Source organism: Colossoma macropomum, unplaced genomic scaffold, assembly GCF_904425465.1.
Source record: "Colossoma macropomum unplaced genomic scaffold, Colossoma_macropomum, whole genome shotgun sequence".
NCBI lineage: Eukaryota > Metazoa > Chordata > Actinopteri > Characiformes > Serrasalmidae > Colossoma > Colossoma macropomum.
In genome coordinates, this window is record NW_023494792.1 from 26812415 (window position 1) to 26828600 (window position 16186).

At 40.2% G+C, this 16186-nt stretch overlaps 2 protein-coding genes across 4 annotated transcripts in view; one reads left to right on the forward strand and one right to left on the reverse strand.

The window, feature by feature from the left end:
* Window positions 1–7767, forward strand: part of LOC118812045 (collagen alpha-1(IX) chain-like) — a 73904-nt gene extending 66137 nt beyond the window's left edge. For all 3 annotated transcript variants that reach the window (XM_036576724.1, XM_036576726.1, XM_036576725.1), the window contains 3 exons: window positions 324–518; window positions 4878–4955; window positions 7038–7767. In XM_036576724.1, coding sequence (XP_036432617.1) covers window positions 324–518; window positions 4878–4955; window positions 7038–7237 — 473 coding nt within the window. In that variant the 3' untranslated portion in view covers window positions 7238–7767. The remainder of the gene's footprint in view (window positions 1–323; window positions 519–4877; window positions 4956–7037) is intronic.
* Window positions 7768–11993: 4226 nt separating this feature from the next.
* The window catches only part of col22a1 (collagen, type XXII, alpha 1), a 123029-nt gene continuing 118836 nt past the window's right edge, over window positions 11994–16186 (reverse strand). Inside the window, exons 60-64 of the mRNA XM_036576727.1 lie at window positions 15617–15796; window positions 15433–15499; window positions 14979–15161; window positions 14740–14817; window positions 11994–13634 (exon numbers count right to left, since the gene is read on the reverse strand). Of these exons, the coding sequence (XP_036432620.1) occupies window positions 13441–13634; window positions 14740–14817; window positions 14979–15161; window positions 15433–15499; window positions 15617–15796 (702 nt within the window). The 3' untranslated portion in view covers window positions 11994–13440. The remainder of the gene's footprint in view (window positions 13635–14739; window positions 14818–14978; window positions 15162–15432; window positions 15500–15616; window positions 15797–16186) is intronic.

Sequence of the window (16186 nt, forward strand, 5' to 3'; positions counted from 1 at the left end):
TTTTGTATCCCATCTATCTTTGATAATAAACAGTCAGTGTAATGGACAAATCATCCTACTTCACTGCAGAACCTCAATATGCATTTAATTTTATGACAATTTATGCCTGTTCACTGTGAACAGTCCAACAGTTAAGTTCATTGAGTTTAATGCTGCTACTCTTGATGAGATGTTAAGAAAATTAATATTACTTAGTGGTAAAAGCTGTGCAATATGCCTCTGTGACTTACTTCTTAATGGCCTTAGAAAAGTAGTTTTCTTCTGATGCTTTTTACAAATTGGGGTTCAGAGAAACAGCGATGGCTGTCTTTTTCATTCTGCAGAACATCTGGATGCCTACAAGAAAGAACTAGCCAAGAAGCCTCTGCCTATTGGTGCTCCTGGTACTCCAGGCCCAGCGGGTCTACCTGGACCTCCCGGACCAGCAGGGACTACTGGAGTGGCTGGACCCCGGGGACTGCCGGGCCCTCAGGGGCCTCCAGGATTTTATGGCCTGCCAGGAAAGCAAGGCCCAAAAGGTAGAGTTTTTATCTAAAAAAGTAGACAGTGCTACTAAAGGAACATACAAAACGAAACATACAAAACGAAACATACAAAACGTACAGTCAGACTCTGACAGTCATCTGTTTTTCAGAAAGCAAAAGCTAAAAAAAACAAACAGATGTTTTAAATAAATTGAAGTACAGCTTTATTTTGATTGTAAATTTCTAAAACATATTTAAGTTTCTAAAACACTCTTCATTATTTGTTGAAAGCTTGATTTTATAATGTATGTTTTGCACCGTTTAAGATGTAAATGAGGCGAAGGGCCGGTTAGCAGATTAACCTTTTAGCATCTGCATTGTTTTCTCTTTTCTTACACTTTCAAAAAGACTTCAGCAAAAAAAAATATTATTATTATTATTATTATTATTAGTATTATTTATTTTATTTTATTTTATTTTATTTTTTTTTACAACCAGTCCAACTGTAAAGTGAAGAGAAGAAAGGAAGTTGTCTGCTGACATACGTGTACGTCTAGTCAGGAGTGGAGGGGATAATTGGTGTTCTCGCTTGATTGGTATAGTTTGATTTCTAGTTTACTTTAATGGTGCCTTGACAAATGTACAAGTTACCTAATGACACCCCCACGTCCCATGACAGGCCATATTGTGACTCTTAAATTTCACGTTTGGAACAATCTGGATGGGTTTTTTCTTCTTTGAAGAAAGTCCATTTTTTCCAAAAAACAGTCTGAAAAGTTGCTCGTCAGGCCACAATAAATGTTTCCACTGGAAATCAGTCAATTTCAGATTAGCTTGAGCCCAGAGAAGTCAGCGGTGTTTCTGGGCTTTGATGATATATGACTTCCACTGTGCATAGTACAGTTTTAACTTAGCATTTGTGGATTTCACAGCGTTCTTAGTTAAATTGCCCTGGTCCCAGTTTCAGAGTTGAGGGTATATTTACAAGAAACAATGAAGATGATAAGGTAAAACACTAAATATCTTGTCTTTGTACTGGTTTTTGTTTAAATACCGGTCAAAATGCATTTGCAAATCAATGCTTTTGGTTTTTATTTGCATTTCACATTCTGTGTCAACTTTTTTGGAATTGAGGTTATACACAAGATGAATTTCCATGGGGCCTTAATTGAATCATGGTTTTGAATAAAAGGCTGACAAGCTACCTCTGTGTATTTTTGGCATAGACCTTCATCAGGGAGAGTTTTTAAATTCATCAACTTTTCATTTACTTCACCAACTTTTCATTTACTTCACTTGTTTTAAATCCTCTCATTACATTTTAAACTCGTAAAAAGCGTCCACTGTCCATGTGGCTTCCAAATGCATTTTTTCCCAAGATCCAAAACATTATAAAGCCTACTGTGCATTCTGAATGGATTTCTCATTACAGATAATGTTGCTAACACCTGTCTCATAATTGCGATTCACCTTTGGATGCAGTACCTCGAATGACACAACAGGGATTGATTTCTACTGACGCGCTAACTCAGGGGAAGTAGCCCCTGGGGGCTTCGACATTGTGTTGCTTACAGTTTCATCGTCCCAACACATGGCACAATGTGTTCAGCTGATGCTAATTAGCCCTTTAGCTAGGAAGAAAGAGCGTGCTTCTTAATGAGTTTTGAAATGAAACTATAATAGGGAGATGATAATGAGAGCCCTCGGCTCATTCTGTGGAACTGCATCTCAATCGTTTTACAAATGAGCCAAGAATTGTCTGAGAGCCAAGAGAAAAAAGGTAAAAAGCTAATGATTCTCAGAAATCATGTAGTACTGGCATGTAGTCATTAGTAGTCACCAGGGTTGGAAGGGTTCCTCTAAAAATGTATCCCAGTGCAGATTACTGATTACGATCAGGCCTTGTTGGGTGGATGGTAGCCTAATAGGTGCACAGTAGCCTAGTGGGTGGACAATAGCCTAGTTGGGTGAACCATAGCCTAGTGGGTGGATGGTAGCCTAGTGGGTGGACAGTGGCCTAGTGAGTGGCTGGTAGCAGTGGGTGGACAGTAGCCTAGTGAGTGGCTGATAGCCTAGTGGGTGGACAATAGCCTAGTTAGGTGAACAGTAGCCTAGTGGGTGGACAATAGCCTAGTTGGCTGGACAGTAGCCTAGTGGGTTGATGGTAGCCTAGTGGGGTGGACAGTAGCCTAGTGGGTGGACAATAGCCTAGTTGGGTGGATGGTAGCCTAGTGGGGTGGACAGTAGCCTAGTGGGTGGACAATAGCCTAGTTGGGTGGATGGTAGCCTAGTTGGGTGGACAGTAGCCTAGTGGGTTGATAGCCTAGTGGGTGAACAGTAGTAGAGTGGGTGGACAGTAGCCTAGTGGCAGCTGGTAGCATAGTGATGTTAGCCTAGTTGGGTTGATGGTAGCCTATTGGGCTGATGTTAGCCTAGTGGGTTCATAGTAGATTAGTGGGTGGATGTTAGCCTAGTGGGGGGACAATAGCCTAGTTGGGTGAACAGTAGCTTAGTGGGTGCCTGGTAGCCTGGTGGATGGACAATAGCCTAGTTGGTTGGACCGTAGCCTAGTGGGTGGATGGTAGCCTAATGGGTTGATGGTAGCTTAGTGGGTGGATAGTAGCCTAGTTGAGTGCATGGTAGCCTAGTGGTGTGGATGGTAGCTTAGTGGGTGGCTGGTAGCCTAGTGGGTTGATGATAGCGTAGTGGGGTGGCTGGTAGCCTAGTAGGTTGATGGTGGCCTAGTGGGGTGGCTGGTAGCCTAGTGGGTGGATGGTAGCATAGTGGGGTGGCTGGTAGCCTAGTGTGTTGATAATAGCATAGTGGGGTGGCTGGTAGCCTAGTGGGCTGATGGTAGCCTAGTGGGGTGGATGGTAGCCTAGTGGGTGGATGGTTTCCTAGTGGGTGGATGGCAGCCTAGTGGGTGAATGGTAGCCTAGTGGGTTGATGGTAGCCTAGTGTGGTGGATGGTAGCGTAGTGGGTGGATGGTAGCCTAGTGGGGTGGATGGTAGCCTAGAGGGTTGATGGTAGCCTAGTGAGGGTGGCTGGTAGCCTAGTGGGTGGATGGTAGCTTAGTGGGGTGGCTGGTAGCCTAGTGGGTTGATGGTAGTCTAGCAGGTGGATGGTAGCCTAGGGGGTTGATAGTAGTCTAGTGGGTGGATGGCAACCTAGCCAGCACCCCCCTCGACTCCAGCGTTAGAGCCCTCACAACAGGGTGAATGGGTGACGTCTTGGTGACATAGCCAGAAAGCTAAGGCTAATGCTAACACTGAGGCCAAAGCTAGCCCACCGGAACACCACGCTCCTACGATTCGCGTGTCAAACAGGTTTGCCCCGCTCAGCGAAACACCCGCTGAGGAGCCTGTTAAAAGTGCTCTGGTTATAGGAGACTCGATCGTTCGACACGTGAAATTAGCTACTCCTTTAGGGGCACCAGCAGTAACAGTTAGCTGTTTACCGGGAGCCAGAGCGCCGGACATTAGTGTAATAAACTTAGTAATAAACTGCCTCAGAAATGTCTAGAGATTGGCTAAATAAAATCACTGCGAACTGCTGTTTGTGAGGGGGATTTTTCAGAATTCTCTGCTGGCAGTAAGACCCCCTTCTCCTCCATTGTCCCAAAATTAAAAACTCTTGTGGCATATTTATCATCCAAATCGGCAAATTTTGACAAAAGCTGACACGACTGCGTGCATATAAATAAATATAATCCTGCTGGCAATCGTCCCTGTTTTTATGACGCACCTGTAACCTGATTACTGTCTTTATTACTGTCACTGTAACTGAATACAGTTACCTGTTTTTTGTATCCTGATTACATAATGCTGTTACATGTAACACAGTCACAGAGTCTTTCTTGGGTGCTTTTTAAAGAAAATATTATTATGTGAGTTTGGGCTGGACAATATGGCAAAAATACAACATCACAACACATTTCACCATACACAGTGCAGGTGTATGCAAAAGTTTAGGCACCCCCGATGAAACGGCATGTTTTTGTTGATTTTCTAAGTGAAAATAAGTGAACACATCCTTTGTTCCCTCAATATGTTAAATTCAACAAATAAACAGTGCCCAAACTCTTGCACACAACTATATGCATGGCTATTGTTAGTTTTTCTGAGCTTTGGTAACAAAGAATTGCACCATTTTAAAATACTATCAAAAAATATAAGTACAATAATTTTCATTCAGTGTTTCAACATTTCACTGCAGTGCACTCATTAAACAATTAAACAGGATTAATTATGCTCTCTTTGTAATCAAACATGCAATCAGTGCTCTTTAAGTATTGACGATATCCATGATCGGAAAAGCAGGTTGTGACATAACGCGAGATAATCCATGATAACGATAAATATCATCTTATTACCCTCTCATAATCTGAGTGCATGTATTCGGTTCTTTTACAGGTGATGCTGGACCTAAGGGGGATAAGGGAGATACAGGTGTTGGAATCCCAGGGACTCCTGGAGAGCCAGGAGCTCAAGGTAAGACCTCATCATCCTCGACATTCACACCTGCTGGTACTGGTCTTGTTTGAAGTGAAAGGTCAAGTCAACATGAAGGTAGAGTGACATTTACAACACACACAGAAAAAAGTTCTACCGTGCCCTTCGTTTGCCTAAATGAATCATTTAAACATATTTAAATAACCTTATAGGGCAGGAATGGATTTGTTTGTTTATTTATTTACACAACATGTCCAAAAGTTTGTAGGCACTTGCTGTTTTTAGTGTTTCTTCTGACGTCAATGGTATTATTAGGGAGTTTGTTCCTCCTTTGCTGCAGTAACAGCCTCTACTCTTCTGTGGAGACTTTACAATAGATGTTGGAACATTGCTGTGAGGATTTGATTGAGCATTAGTGAGGTTGGGTACTGGTGTTGGATGGTCAGTTCTGGATCCTGAGGTACTGGATGGAGCTCTATCACCCCAGAGAATGCAGTTCCACTGCTATACAGCCCAATGCTGGGGGGATTTATACCCCTCTAACAAGTACTTAGCATTGGGAATTGTGACCTTGGCTGCTCCATTCTATTGGTCAGTGCTTTCTTTGGAGATTATACAAGCTGTACCTGCACAACTAACTGGTGCACCTTAAAATAGCTGAATGCACTGATTAGAAGGGCTGTCTGGATACTTTTGGACATATAATGTATTTGTTTTTTTTTGTGAACATTAATATTAAAACCAGTAAAGCTGTGGTATCATAACAACAGGCTCAACTGAAACAAAATCCCTAGTAAAAACACTATAAAGATCCTTCTTATTAGTGACAGCAGCAAAACATAACAACATTTACTGGAAAAATGATGTAGCCTATGATTTTTGAAATGATTTAGCCATTTTCCAGAAGCAAACCAGGCCCGCACATTTGTCATGTACTGAAGACCATAATCCGATTTTGTCTTTCTTAACCATAAGCATCTGTTCCTGTAAGGAACCTGAATACAGTAAGAGAATTTCTGAAGAACATGTCTAAATATATAAAATAACTTCTGATATTTCATTAAATTACTGATTCAATTATAAGACAGTTGCCAGGATAAAGGGTTCATAAATTAAGCTTTTGAAGGAAGCCTCTCACTTTGCTCTGGATGCCTGTTTATTTTGTTGTTTTTGATGATTGATGTAAAATTATCTTTGATAACTGATGTGAGAATCTGTGATATGAAACAGTAATATGGTCAGTTTTGTTTGAAATATGGGTGACACAAGCAACGTCTTACAGGGGTTGAACATGTAAGACACTGACAAACCTTGAGATCCCATTGACCAGGGTCTTCAGGGGTCAATCCACGTTTTTGCCAAAGATATTCAACATTACATTTTATTTTGTTACTAAAATGCTTAAAAAATACTTTTTATATTTAATGTTTTGTGTGGTATAAAAATATGTTTGTGCTCTCATTGAATGATAGGGTGGGGTAGCGGTAACTTTCTAGGGGGGGCAAATCATTCATTCTGATTGACCCTGCTTTGAGCAGTTCTGCTATAGAACCATAGAATTGTTTTGACAGAATCTAAATGCCCATACAAAAATATGAGGAATATTAAATTCTATTGACCATGGAAGAAATTTGATGACAAGCCCTGAGATTCGTCCTACAGACTCATAGTTTTTAAATAAACATGGCATTTAATTGGCCCTAATATAAGGCCCTGAGGGACACCACTCAGTTCTCTCTGAATGCCTGTTTATGTTGCATCTGATACATGTACTGTAACATTTAAATGTCAAAATGCCATTTTCTAATCAGAGACACAATCTAAATTATATGACAGCTGTCAGTATGCAACTAAAGGCTTCTCCAAGAGATAATTTCATCCTGCATATGTTATCTGACTGAATCATTACCTGACTTCCTTTGTACATTGCAACAATTTACATTCCTTTTCACATTTACATATACAGCTTATAAAGCAGAGTAGAAAATGAAATGGATGCCCTGAATAGTCTAAAAGTGTCTAAATACTAGGAAAGGTCATTTTAAATGGAACTGAATTTGACCTAGTGCGCTTGGGCTTTGACTTGGCCTTATATTTCCTATGCTTCTTTGTTTGACGCAGGACCTCCTGGCAAGAATGGCATTGGTAAGGATGGCCAAAATGGTGCCCGGGGAGAAGCAGGAACACCCGGTATCCCAGGTACCCCAGGAACCAGGGGACCCCCTGGACCCCCCGGCCTCTGTGACCCCTCAAACTGCTTCAGACCACAGCCCCTTTACGTAGTCGGTGGGAAAAAGCCCATCAACATTAAAGGCCCATGAACATGAAGCTCCTGAGAAAAAAATACATCCATCATAATCACCATTTGTCAACAGTCAACAGTGAACAGAGTGGAAGTGCATATAATTCCAATAAACTTGAAGAGACTCCAGATATGGTCATGGTGAATCAGCGGAAATGGGGGAAACTTCCGACAGCTGTATAGAGACTCTTTCATCTTTACGAAGACAGATCTTTTGAATTCCGATCCAGTGCACAGTTGTTGTTGTGACTTGTACATACAGTAGAATAAAAGGAGGAAATGCAGACGGGCATTTTCATTTCTATAGCACAGATGAGCAGCTGCAAACCAAAGCCTGTTGTGAAATGATTTGTAAAGTACAGTAAGGGGTCAGGCAGTTTTTACAAAAGTACAAAAGGTTTTTCACATGTTTTTATTTTTTTTTGATCAAAATGTGATCATCAAGGATAATTAATGGCAGTAACGCTACCAGAGAGTAAGCTAAATCAAGTCCGCGTAACATCACTGTGGTGCATTGATTGGGATACTGAAATAAAAATTCTCCACCAACGGGAAATCATTGAGGGTCGTATTTTCCATTTGAGTGCCTCACTATACATTGCATTCCACTTTACATTAAGAGTCTTTAATAACTGTAGTTGCACATTAACAATACATTCAACAACTGGTGATGAATTCACTGTTATAAATGGATTATGGAAGTACAGCGTATGCAAATCCAGATATATAAATTTTTATATATCATTTGTACTTAAGTATTTGCACAAGTGTATATAGATGGAAATAACAGTGTTCCAAACATTTAGCTAGTAGCAGTAGCATGTAGCATGCTTGGTTTGTGACATGGTAACCAAAGTTCTGACTTCAAACTAGTTTGTAGTGTGACGCTCTTTATAAAGCAGTGATGTTCATTTATAGCAGAGAGGCATTCTATGATAATGGTGCACCAAATGAATCTAAGTATTACTCAGCCCTCAGCCTTATTAGCCTGTAATGCAACAATGACAACCACTCATTAAAACCTTAATTAACCCCTTAAAATCTCAGGCTCATTACATACTAAGGCTTATTATTCAGTAACTACAGGGACTTAAGTGCAAACTGGTTGATCTACTCTAAGTGTGTAATAAAACTTTGGGCCCGCCAGTGAGCCTTGGCCATTTAAGGGGTTATGGAACAAGCCTGCAAAAAAAACAAAAACAAAAACAAAACAAACAAACAAACAAAAAAAAAAACGACAGAAAGTGACCAAAGTTAGCATCAATGAGAAAACCAGAACACTCCCATTGTAACCAATAAGCTATTTACACCAGATGGAAGTGGCAGCTTCATTTTTGACGGACACCCAGTTTCTGCATTTGACTCATTGCATTACATCATGCTGATGTTCTACCTTAAATACTGCAATGAAGCCTGCTGTCTTTCATTTAAACATGGTTAAATTAGCCAAAAACATGAGAAACTAACCCATGAGGCAGAGAAAAGCATGACTCTACCTATTATTATATACAAATATAAGAATACTGCCAGCCTGGAAGATTGAGTTAATAGTCCTTCATCTGCTGTGAGCTGCTAATATTGCTTTTAAATGTGTTGCATGTGTAAAGTATGTAGACAGATCTCTGAAGCTATTAGCTGATAAGTTCGGAGTTTGTTTATGCTTTGTCTTGATGAGAAAACTTGACGTTTCCAGTATAAACATCCTGAAGGTTTTGTGTTACGATGCTTCATTAAGTAGTGTTTATGCAGCTAAATCATAGCTATTTTTCTTTGTTGAATGTAATTGTCTCTAGATCTAGTAATAAAAATGAATAATTGGTATAATCAGTGATATAATATCAATAACACACTCAAGGTCATACTGTACTGACCTTTTTTAGCGCTTTTAGTTTATTAGTGTTGGTGCTGTTTAAATACAGTGCCACTACAGAATGGGTTAAAGCCAGAACTTTGGTTCTCATGTCACAACATAATTGTGCAATGACCGCTGGCTAAATGTTAGGAAAGTTGGCATTTCCTGGCCAGATGCATGTAGTACTTTTATAATGTACAATCAGAAACGTCCTGTTGGAAAAACAGCTGTTCACCTTATTATACATGTATAATTACTTAAGGGAAAATACGCTGATAGTGTTGTCAAGGTGCACTGTAGTCAGTACACGTGTATTTACTTAGGCTGCACTGCTGTAGTCTATCTGTGAATACATCACTGGCAGTTACACTGTTGTTGTATGTGTTGTTAATGTGTAACTACACAGTTATTACACACACTGTAAACTGGGACAATACATTATACATAAAATACATAAAACGAGTCCTTTGAAACTTGCAGCCCAAACCACTGGTTAGGCATATATGTCCCTCCATCACAGGGGTCAGCAACATGCAGCTCTTTTACTGCCCAGTTGCCGCTCCACAGCAGAATTCGATTTAGGTATGAATAAGTAAATAAAGAATGATCCTCCTTTGCAGTAAAATAAAGCTCTGCTGATCGTTAGTTCTAACACAGTTTTAACAAACGCTGGAGTCAATGTAGAACTGCTAATTCACCAAAAATTAACCCTGAAGGTTGGCGCACAGACTGCTGGTCACCATAGCAACGCAGATAAAAATATAGCCTAGCTAGTAGGCAAAGAGAAAGATTTAAGACAAAGAGAAAGCTTTAAGACGAACATCAATGATTTGGAGATGAATGGATTTATTTGCATTTATAAGAACTCAGCTGGTTTCCTGATACGTTTAATCTGCGGAGAGAAACTGTCAAACACTAAAAAGTTGTTAAGTCAGTTTCTCATTCGCCAGATTCTTGTTAGAATTTTCCCGTTCCACCTTAAATGGTGCAATTGGTGTGGAAGTGAAATTAATTCACTGCATTTCAATTTGATTTAGTAACATCAAACAAAGGAGATAAAAAAAAGAGCTGGTAAAAGGAGAGAAATTCCTCCAGACAATTGATAAATAACTTGGCAAACTAATGTTACTTTCGTTTTCAGGGCCAGGATGTGAAACCAGGCCTTTGAAGTTAAAAACAGGCTTTCAAATGGATAGATAAACTTCTCCAGCCTGTAATGTTAATGCAGCTCCTGCGAATACAGTACATTCAAGAAACAATTATGAAATGCTATGACAAAGCATAGTATAAAATCATTTCACAGCGCGCAGCCTTTTTTCACACTGACTTCCCTGTCAGGATAAATGGACTTTCGTATAAGAAAAATCAATAGATACACGTTTCTTGCTGTTCTGGGCAGTTTTTCTTGCTACGTACAGTAGATAATACGAAACAATTACACAGCTCACTGAGCTGCGTTTTAGAGCTGAATGACATGAATACTGAACTGTGTTTCAGAGGAGGGTGATAGGATGGATTATTAGAGTTTCTATTACCTTGAACATCTTTTATTTACTTATTTTCCTTCCTGTGCAGGAACTCACTGTTCTGCTCACTTGAATTGCTTAATTAATACTCAGCTTCTTACTACGCCAGGATTAGAAACAGAATATGTCATTTTGATGACCATATAAGACAAGCCTGTGACAAGCTGTGGAGTTTATCCTGTAGAGCCTGAGAATTGTCCTGACCCAGTTTGTATGACTTTTAATTGGGCCTAACATGCCACTCAGTTCGCTCAGGATCCCTGTATATGTTGTATTATTTGAGACTAAATTCATACACATTAATGTTTTTACTGTTTAATGTACATTTTTTAAATCAGAGAAAGAATCTTCATTATGACTTTCAATTGGGCTTAATATGTGCCCCTGAGGAACACCACTTTTGAGACTAAATTCATACACATTAACATTTTTGATGTTTCATATACTTTTTTAAAAGCAGAGATAGAATTATAGAACTACATTATGTGATAGCTTTGCAAATGCTATCCATTTTTTTCTAAAGAAACCAATTCACATTATTTTGTTCATATGTATACATGTAAAGCTCAAGGCTCAATTGGATAACCTGAAATTAAAAAGAGAAAAATCAGGTTAAACCAATACAATGAACAGTAAATAATTCTTAATAACTTTTACTTTGGGCTATAAACTCTGAATTCGACAATACGACACTGTGCTAATTCAAACGTCTCTATAAAACAAGGAAGATTCACAATGAAAATGCATGTTCTATAAAATGGGCCTGATCCACTCTTTATTAAAACATATATTTCCTTCCAATACATACACATTGTCCCAATTTTGATTATTTTAGCACCAAGGAATCAGTATAAACAGGTAGAGTTCATGCATAATTTATGTTATTTTACAAGGCCTGTACCGGTACTTCATTAAAATAATTTAATGCAACCTGTGATGAAAGGAAAAAAGACATTAAAAACGTATAAAGCCGTGAAACAAAAAGGCCGAGACAACGTTAGCACCAGCTGTGAAGAAAAACACAGGTGGGAGTCAAAAAATGCTGACATTAGGTTTACTTGCAAAGTGACCAAAAGCACTTAATTTACATAACTATGCGAGTGTAATGAGCTAGCTTGTCAAAACATGTCCCATCATTAGCACTTGCCATTTATCATCTGCGAAGCTAAAACAAGAGGAGCAAGCACAAACAAGCAGACAACAAAAGACAAAAGAACACTGTTCGGACGATCTTGGGTAAACAGACTTTCCTACCATCGTCCAGAACAGATTCGGTTCTGTTGTGGGCGACAGGGGAAATAGGGGAAAGCAGGAACCTGCAGTTAACAATCATTTCTTCATTAGGTACAGTACACAGATGGGTTCAATCAGGTTATACATTTCAGATGATAGTAGCCAACTCTCAAATGGAACAAAACGATCGCAAAAGTCTTGTGAGCACTAGACTGTAATCTATACAGTGACCGATAACAAGTCTGACGCCCTGCCTCTCCAGACAATCTTTCTCACTGACCAAAACCACCAAAAAAACAGACAAAACTGGTCATACTGCACAAATTATGCTTGTTTTTGTTGTTACTGCTGCAGTTGGTCATTATTTACATCACACTGGAATGAAATCCCTTGCTGAGGGCTGTGGTCATTTCATGCAATCAGAAACCGACTCTGTCTCTTCATTCAGGTGCCTTTAATTGGCTCACAAGAGGCAACGCTTTCAGACTTTTGGTGTGGAAGTGTATTATTAAACCACACATCAGGTGTACAGTGATTTTCCATCAGAGTTAACAACCTTGTTTTTATTGCCTCGGTAGGACAGCACAGGTCACAAAGACCACCGGACGGAAAAGAACAACAAGAATATAAAGATACAGAAACTTTATGAGTCAACATAACTGATTAACAGTACAACTGGTAGATTAGGGAAGGACATTACCCTCCATAGCTGTGGCTCATGGAAAAGAAAACATTCTGTGTAATGCATTCTTGCTTCTCAGCCTAATTCCAATAAAAGAAAAAAGGCAACCAATTAGTCATGCTGTTGAATTTCGTGTATATCTTGGGGCGAAGAACTAAGTACATAACGAGTGCCAAAAATAACGTTCTTAAGAGTTGGGTTGTTATTTAATATTGGATTTAATTAAGTTGAAAACTAAAAATATATTTGCAAACTGGCTAAAAGCTCCATAACTTAACAGAATATAATGAAAACGGTGGGCATAATGGTGCACGTCATCATCTCGGATCAGACCACTAATGATTGCGTCTTGAAACTTGATATTGACGTGTCAAAAAATCATGTTTCACCACTTTTCACCATCCTCCACATCAACAAACTCCAGAGGATAAAACTAGATAACTACCCCCACCCCAACTTCAAAAGACCCCCTTAACATCAAATCAGCCTAATTTATCACAATCATTTTACTCACTGGCTCAGGGGGAGTACAGTAATATCACCATGGCACCTCAGGTGAGGGCAGTAAGGGGCTTTCTGGGATATATGTTCATAGGTTACCTAAAAAGCCTGGACAGTACATCTTGGTCAACAGAGAGCGAAAATCCCTGACGGAAGAAACTGAGCTACGTTTAAATACCTAGTCTTCCTCAAATTATAGTACAAACCCCCCATTCCTGCCCACCAGACAAATTACCCACAATTCCCTATGATATCTGAGGGGCAGGACACACACACCCACACACACGCATACACACACACATGAACACACACTCATACGCACGTCTCAGCGTTCCCAAACCGAAGTTCCCCGGACACTGACAGGAAAAGCTCTGGCTTCACTGAATCTCCAAGTTCATAAATAGGTCCAGGTGAGTGGCGGGGGGGGCTTAGGTGCCCTTGACGTTTTTAGTGTGAGGTCGTGACGCCAGGCTGGCATAGTAGGCACACTGAGAGGGGTCACACTGTCCAGGGGGTCCCGGTGGGCCAGGCTGACCATGAGGTCCTGGATTTCCAGGCTCTCCCTGAGCTCCTGATGCTCCTGGAAGACCGTCTTTACCGTATCCGGGCATTCCCGCTGGACCTACAGCAACAGAGAGAGCTCAGCTCAGACTGCTGGTGATGAAGATTTCACAACTGTTTTATTTATAACTGCTTACACTACAGAAATAGAAAGTTAAAGTCATTATTGGTGCATCAGGTGGAAAGCATTCAAGAGGATTCGCCGCTATTAAATATGGAATTCTTCTGCACTTCTTAGTGCACAATTTCTATTAATTTGCTGATTTCAACATGCTAGAAAAACATCAAATATTAAATGTGTCATAGCTTTTGCAATTTTTTTTCACAATATGTTAAATTCATCGAATAAACCCATATGTAAACAGGCCAGAGCATCAGAGTCAATAGCTACATTTACGCACAGCCGAATAACAATATCTGTTAATAATCCAACTAATACCTCAATCAGAATAAAATACGTCCATGTATAAACCTCAATCAGAACAGACTAGTCCAGTTGAGGCCAATCGGAATACAGTTTCTATCCGACTGAACAAGGTGGGTGATCCTGTAAATAATCAGTTAAATAGAAGTATAATAGCTGTGTAAATGCCTGTATCTGATTACATTCCCTGTCAGAAAGTCTAAGTATGTTCTGATCATGTGCGTCGCGTCATAGTGAAAGTTTATAACGTTCAACAGAGGAGACAGCGGTGGGACGGACGTCCAGCTTATGTGTCTCAGAACACGACGTCTTCCTCTCGGCCTTCTTTAACAAGGACATGTGAAGGACGTTTTCCTGAGTCTGACATCATTTTAAAACAGTTAAAAACACAAGCACTGCTCACTGCTGCTCATCTCACTCTGACTGGACTTACGTGATGCTGGTTGTCATGGTAACGTCTACACTAAGTTGAAGTGTAATTGTGGATCAGATTACTTGTAGTGAGCATGTAAACGGAGATTATCATCAGATTGTTGAGCAGAGTGAGAATAAACACCTCAGTCTTCATCTATAATCAGAATGTATTCAATCAGATTGGCAAAAATATGGTAGAATCATGTTCCCTGAGTGAAAGTACTGGAGATGTACCCCTCAGCGTACCACCACTGTGACGGATTCATACTGTCAGCACACTGCTGCATCTCTTGCCCTTATCAGTTTCACTATTTTCACAGGGTCTTACCTGCAGGGCCAGATGGGCCAGGCTCTCCTCGCTGTCCGACGCCATCTTCTCCTTTTTCTCCTTTGGTACCTCTTTCACCTGCAATTCAGCAATAAAATGTCAAGGCCACATTTCCTACCTCTATGAATGACTGTGTAAAACGGAACATATTCAGATCAACAACAAACAAAAGTGTAGAAAACATTAATGGGGATGATTTAAACGTCTTAAAGCAGCAAGATTTTCCTGTAGCAAAGTACCTTTTGGACCCATTGGACCTCTGACACCTTCTGCTCCGTTTTGGCCAGGCATACCAGGCTCTCCAGGTGGTCCTTGTCTTCCAGGTGGTCCATCTTTACCTGGTGGCCCTGGTGGCCCAGGACGCCCAGCCGTGCTCTTAATGTGTGTGGGCTGAAACTGGGCCATGATGTAGGCCAATTTGGCTGGGAATGCATAAAAATCACAAAGGGATTAAAACACTATTAAACATACAGTGCAATATGTATCACATTACAATTACAGTTGTTTAGCAACCGATTCAAAGCATCATGAACTCGAACATTTCATCATGAATTGATCTGATTATTTTGGTACATTTTGATCAAAAATATACTGAACATTCAAATTAGTCTGACACAAAGCTCAATCAATTCCCTAATCAACAGTTATGATGTTAGATCAGTAGTCATGAAGTTAAACGTGGTCAGATCCCACCTTCCAGTTCCTTGGCGAGCTCCTCTTGAATTAACCTCCGCATCGACTCCAGCGATGGTGTTTCTCCCTAAAGAAAACACCAAAGCTGCATTAGTCTTCCTAAAACAGGCACTTGATGCTCACTTCAGCTACTTCACTCCAATATGTCTCTAATCCATCCCAATAAATAATGAAGAAATCTCACCCTTTGTCCTGGAAGACCAGGCTGACCTGGTGTTCCTGGTGACCCAGGTGGACCAACCTCTCCTGGGGGTCCAGACATGCCCATCATACCCGTGTGGCCCTTCCTGCCTGGAGGTCCTGGGTTCCCAGGCATTCCTGTATCTCCAGTTGGGCCTTTGTCTCCCTTTATACCATGTTCACCCTGGAGAACAGAGCAGATTTGGAGGACATGTTGCAGGTCCTGCAGTCAGGGCAGTTTAATGGCTAAATATATTTCATTTCACAGGTTTTTTTGAAGCCCCCTTAGTTTTCATATAGGAAAGCACAGAATTTGAAAGACAGACTTGGTCATGGTGACTGCAAAGTTAAGAAGTTCCAGTGACTCCAGCTTTATAATCTGGTGAAAACTAGTTCTTCCACACATCCAAGAACACTCACAAAATATCGAATTAAACCTCACATTACTTGTTATTTTTAGAGTTCATCTTCTATTCTGTCCAGACCACCAAAAGCTAGATTATCAGAGTATAAGAGCTGTATCACAGGAAAGGACTGTTCTCTTGTGGTTTGACACTTGATAGAGGCAAAACAC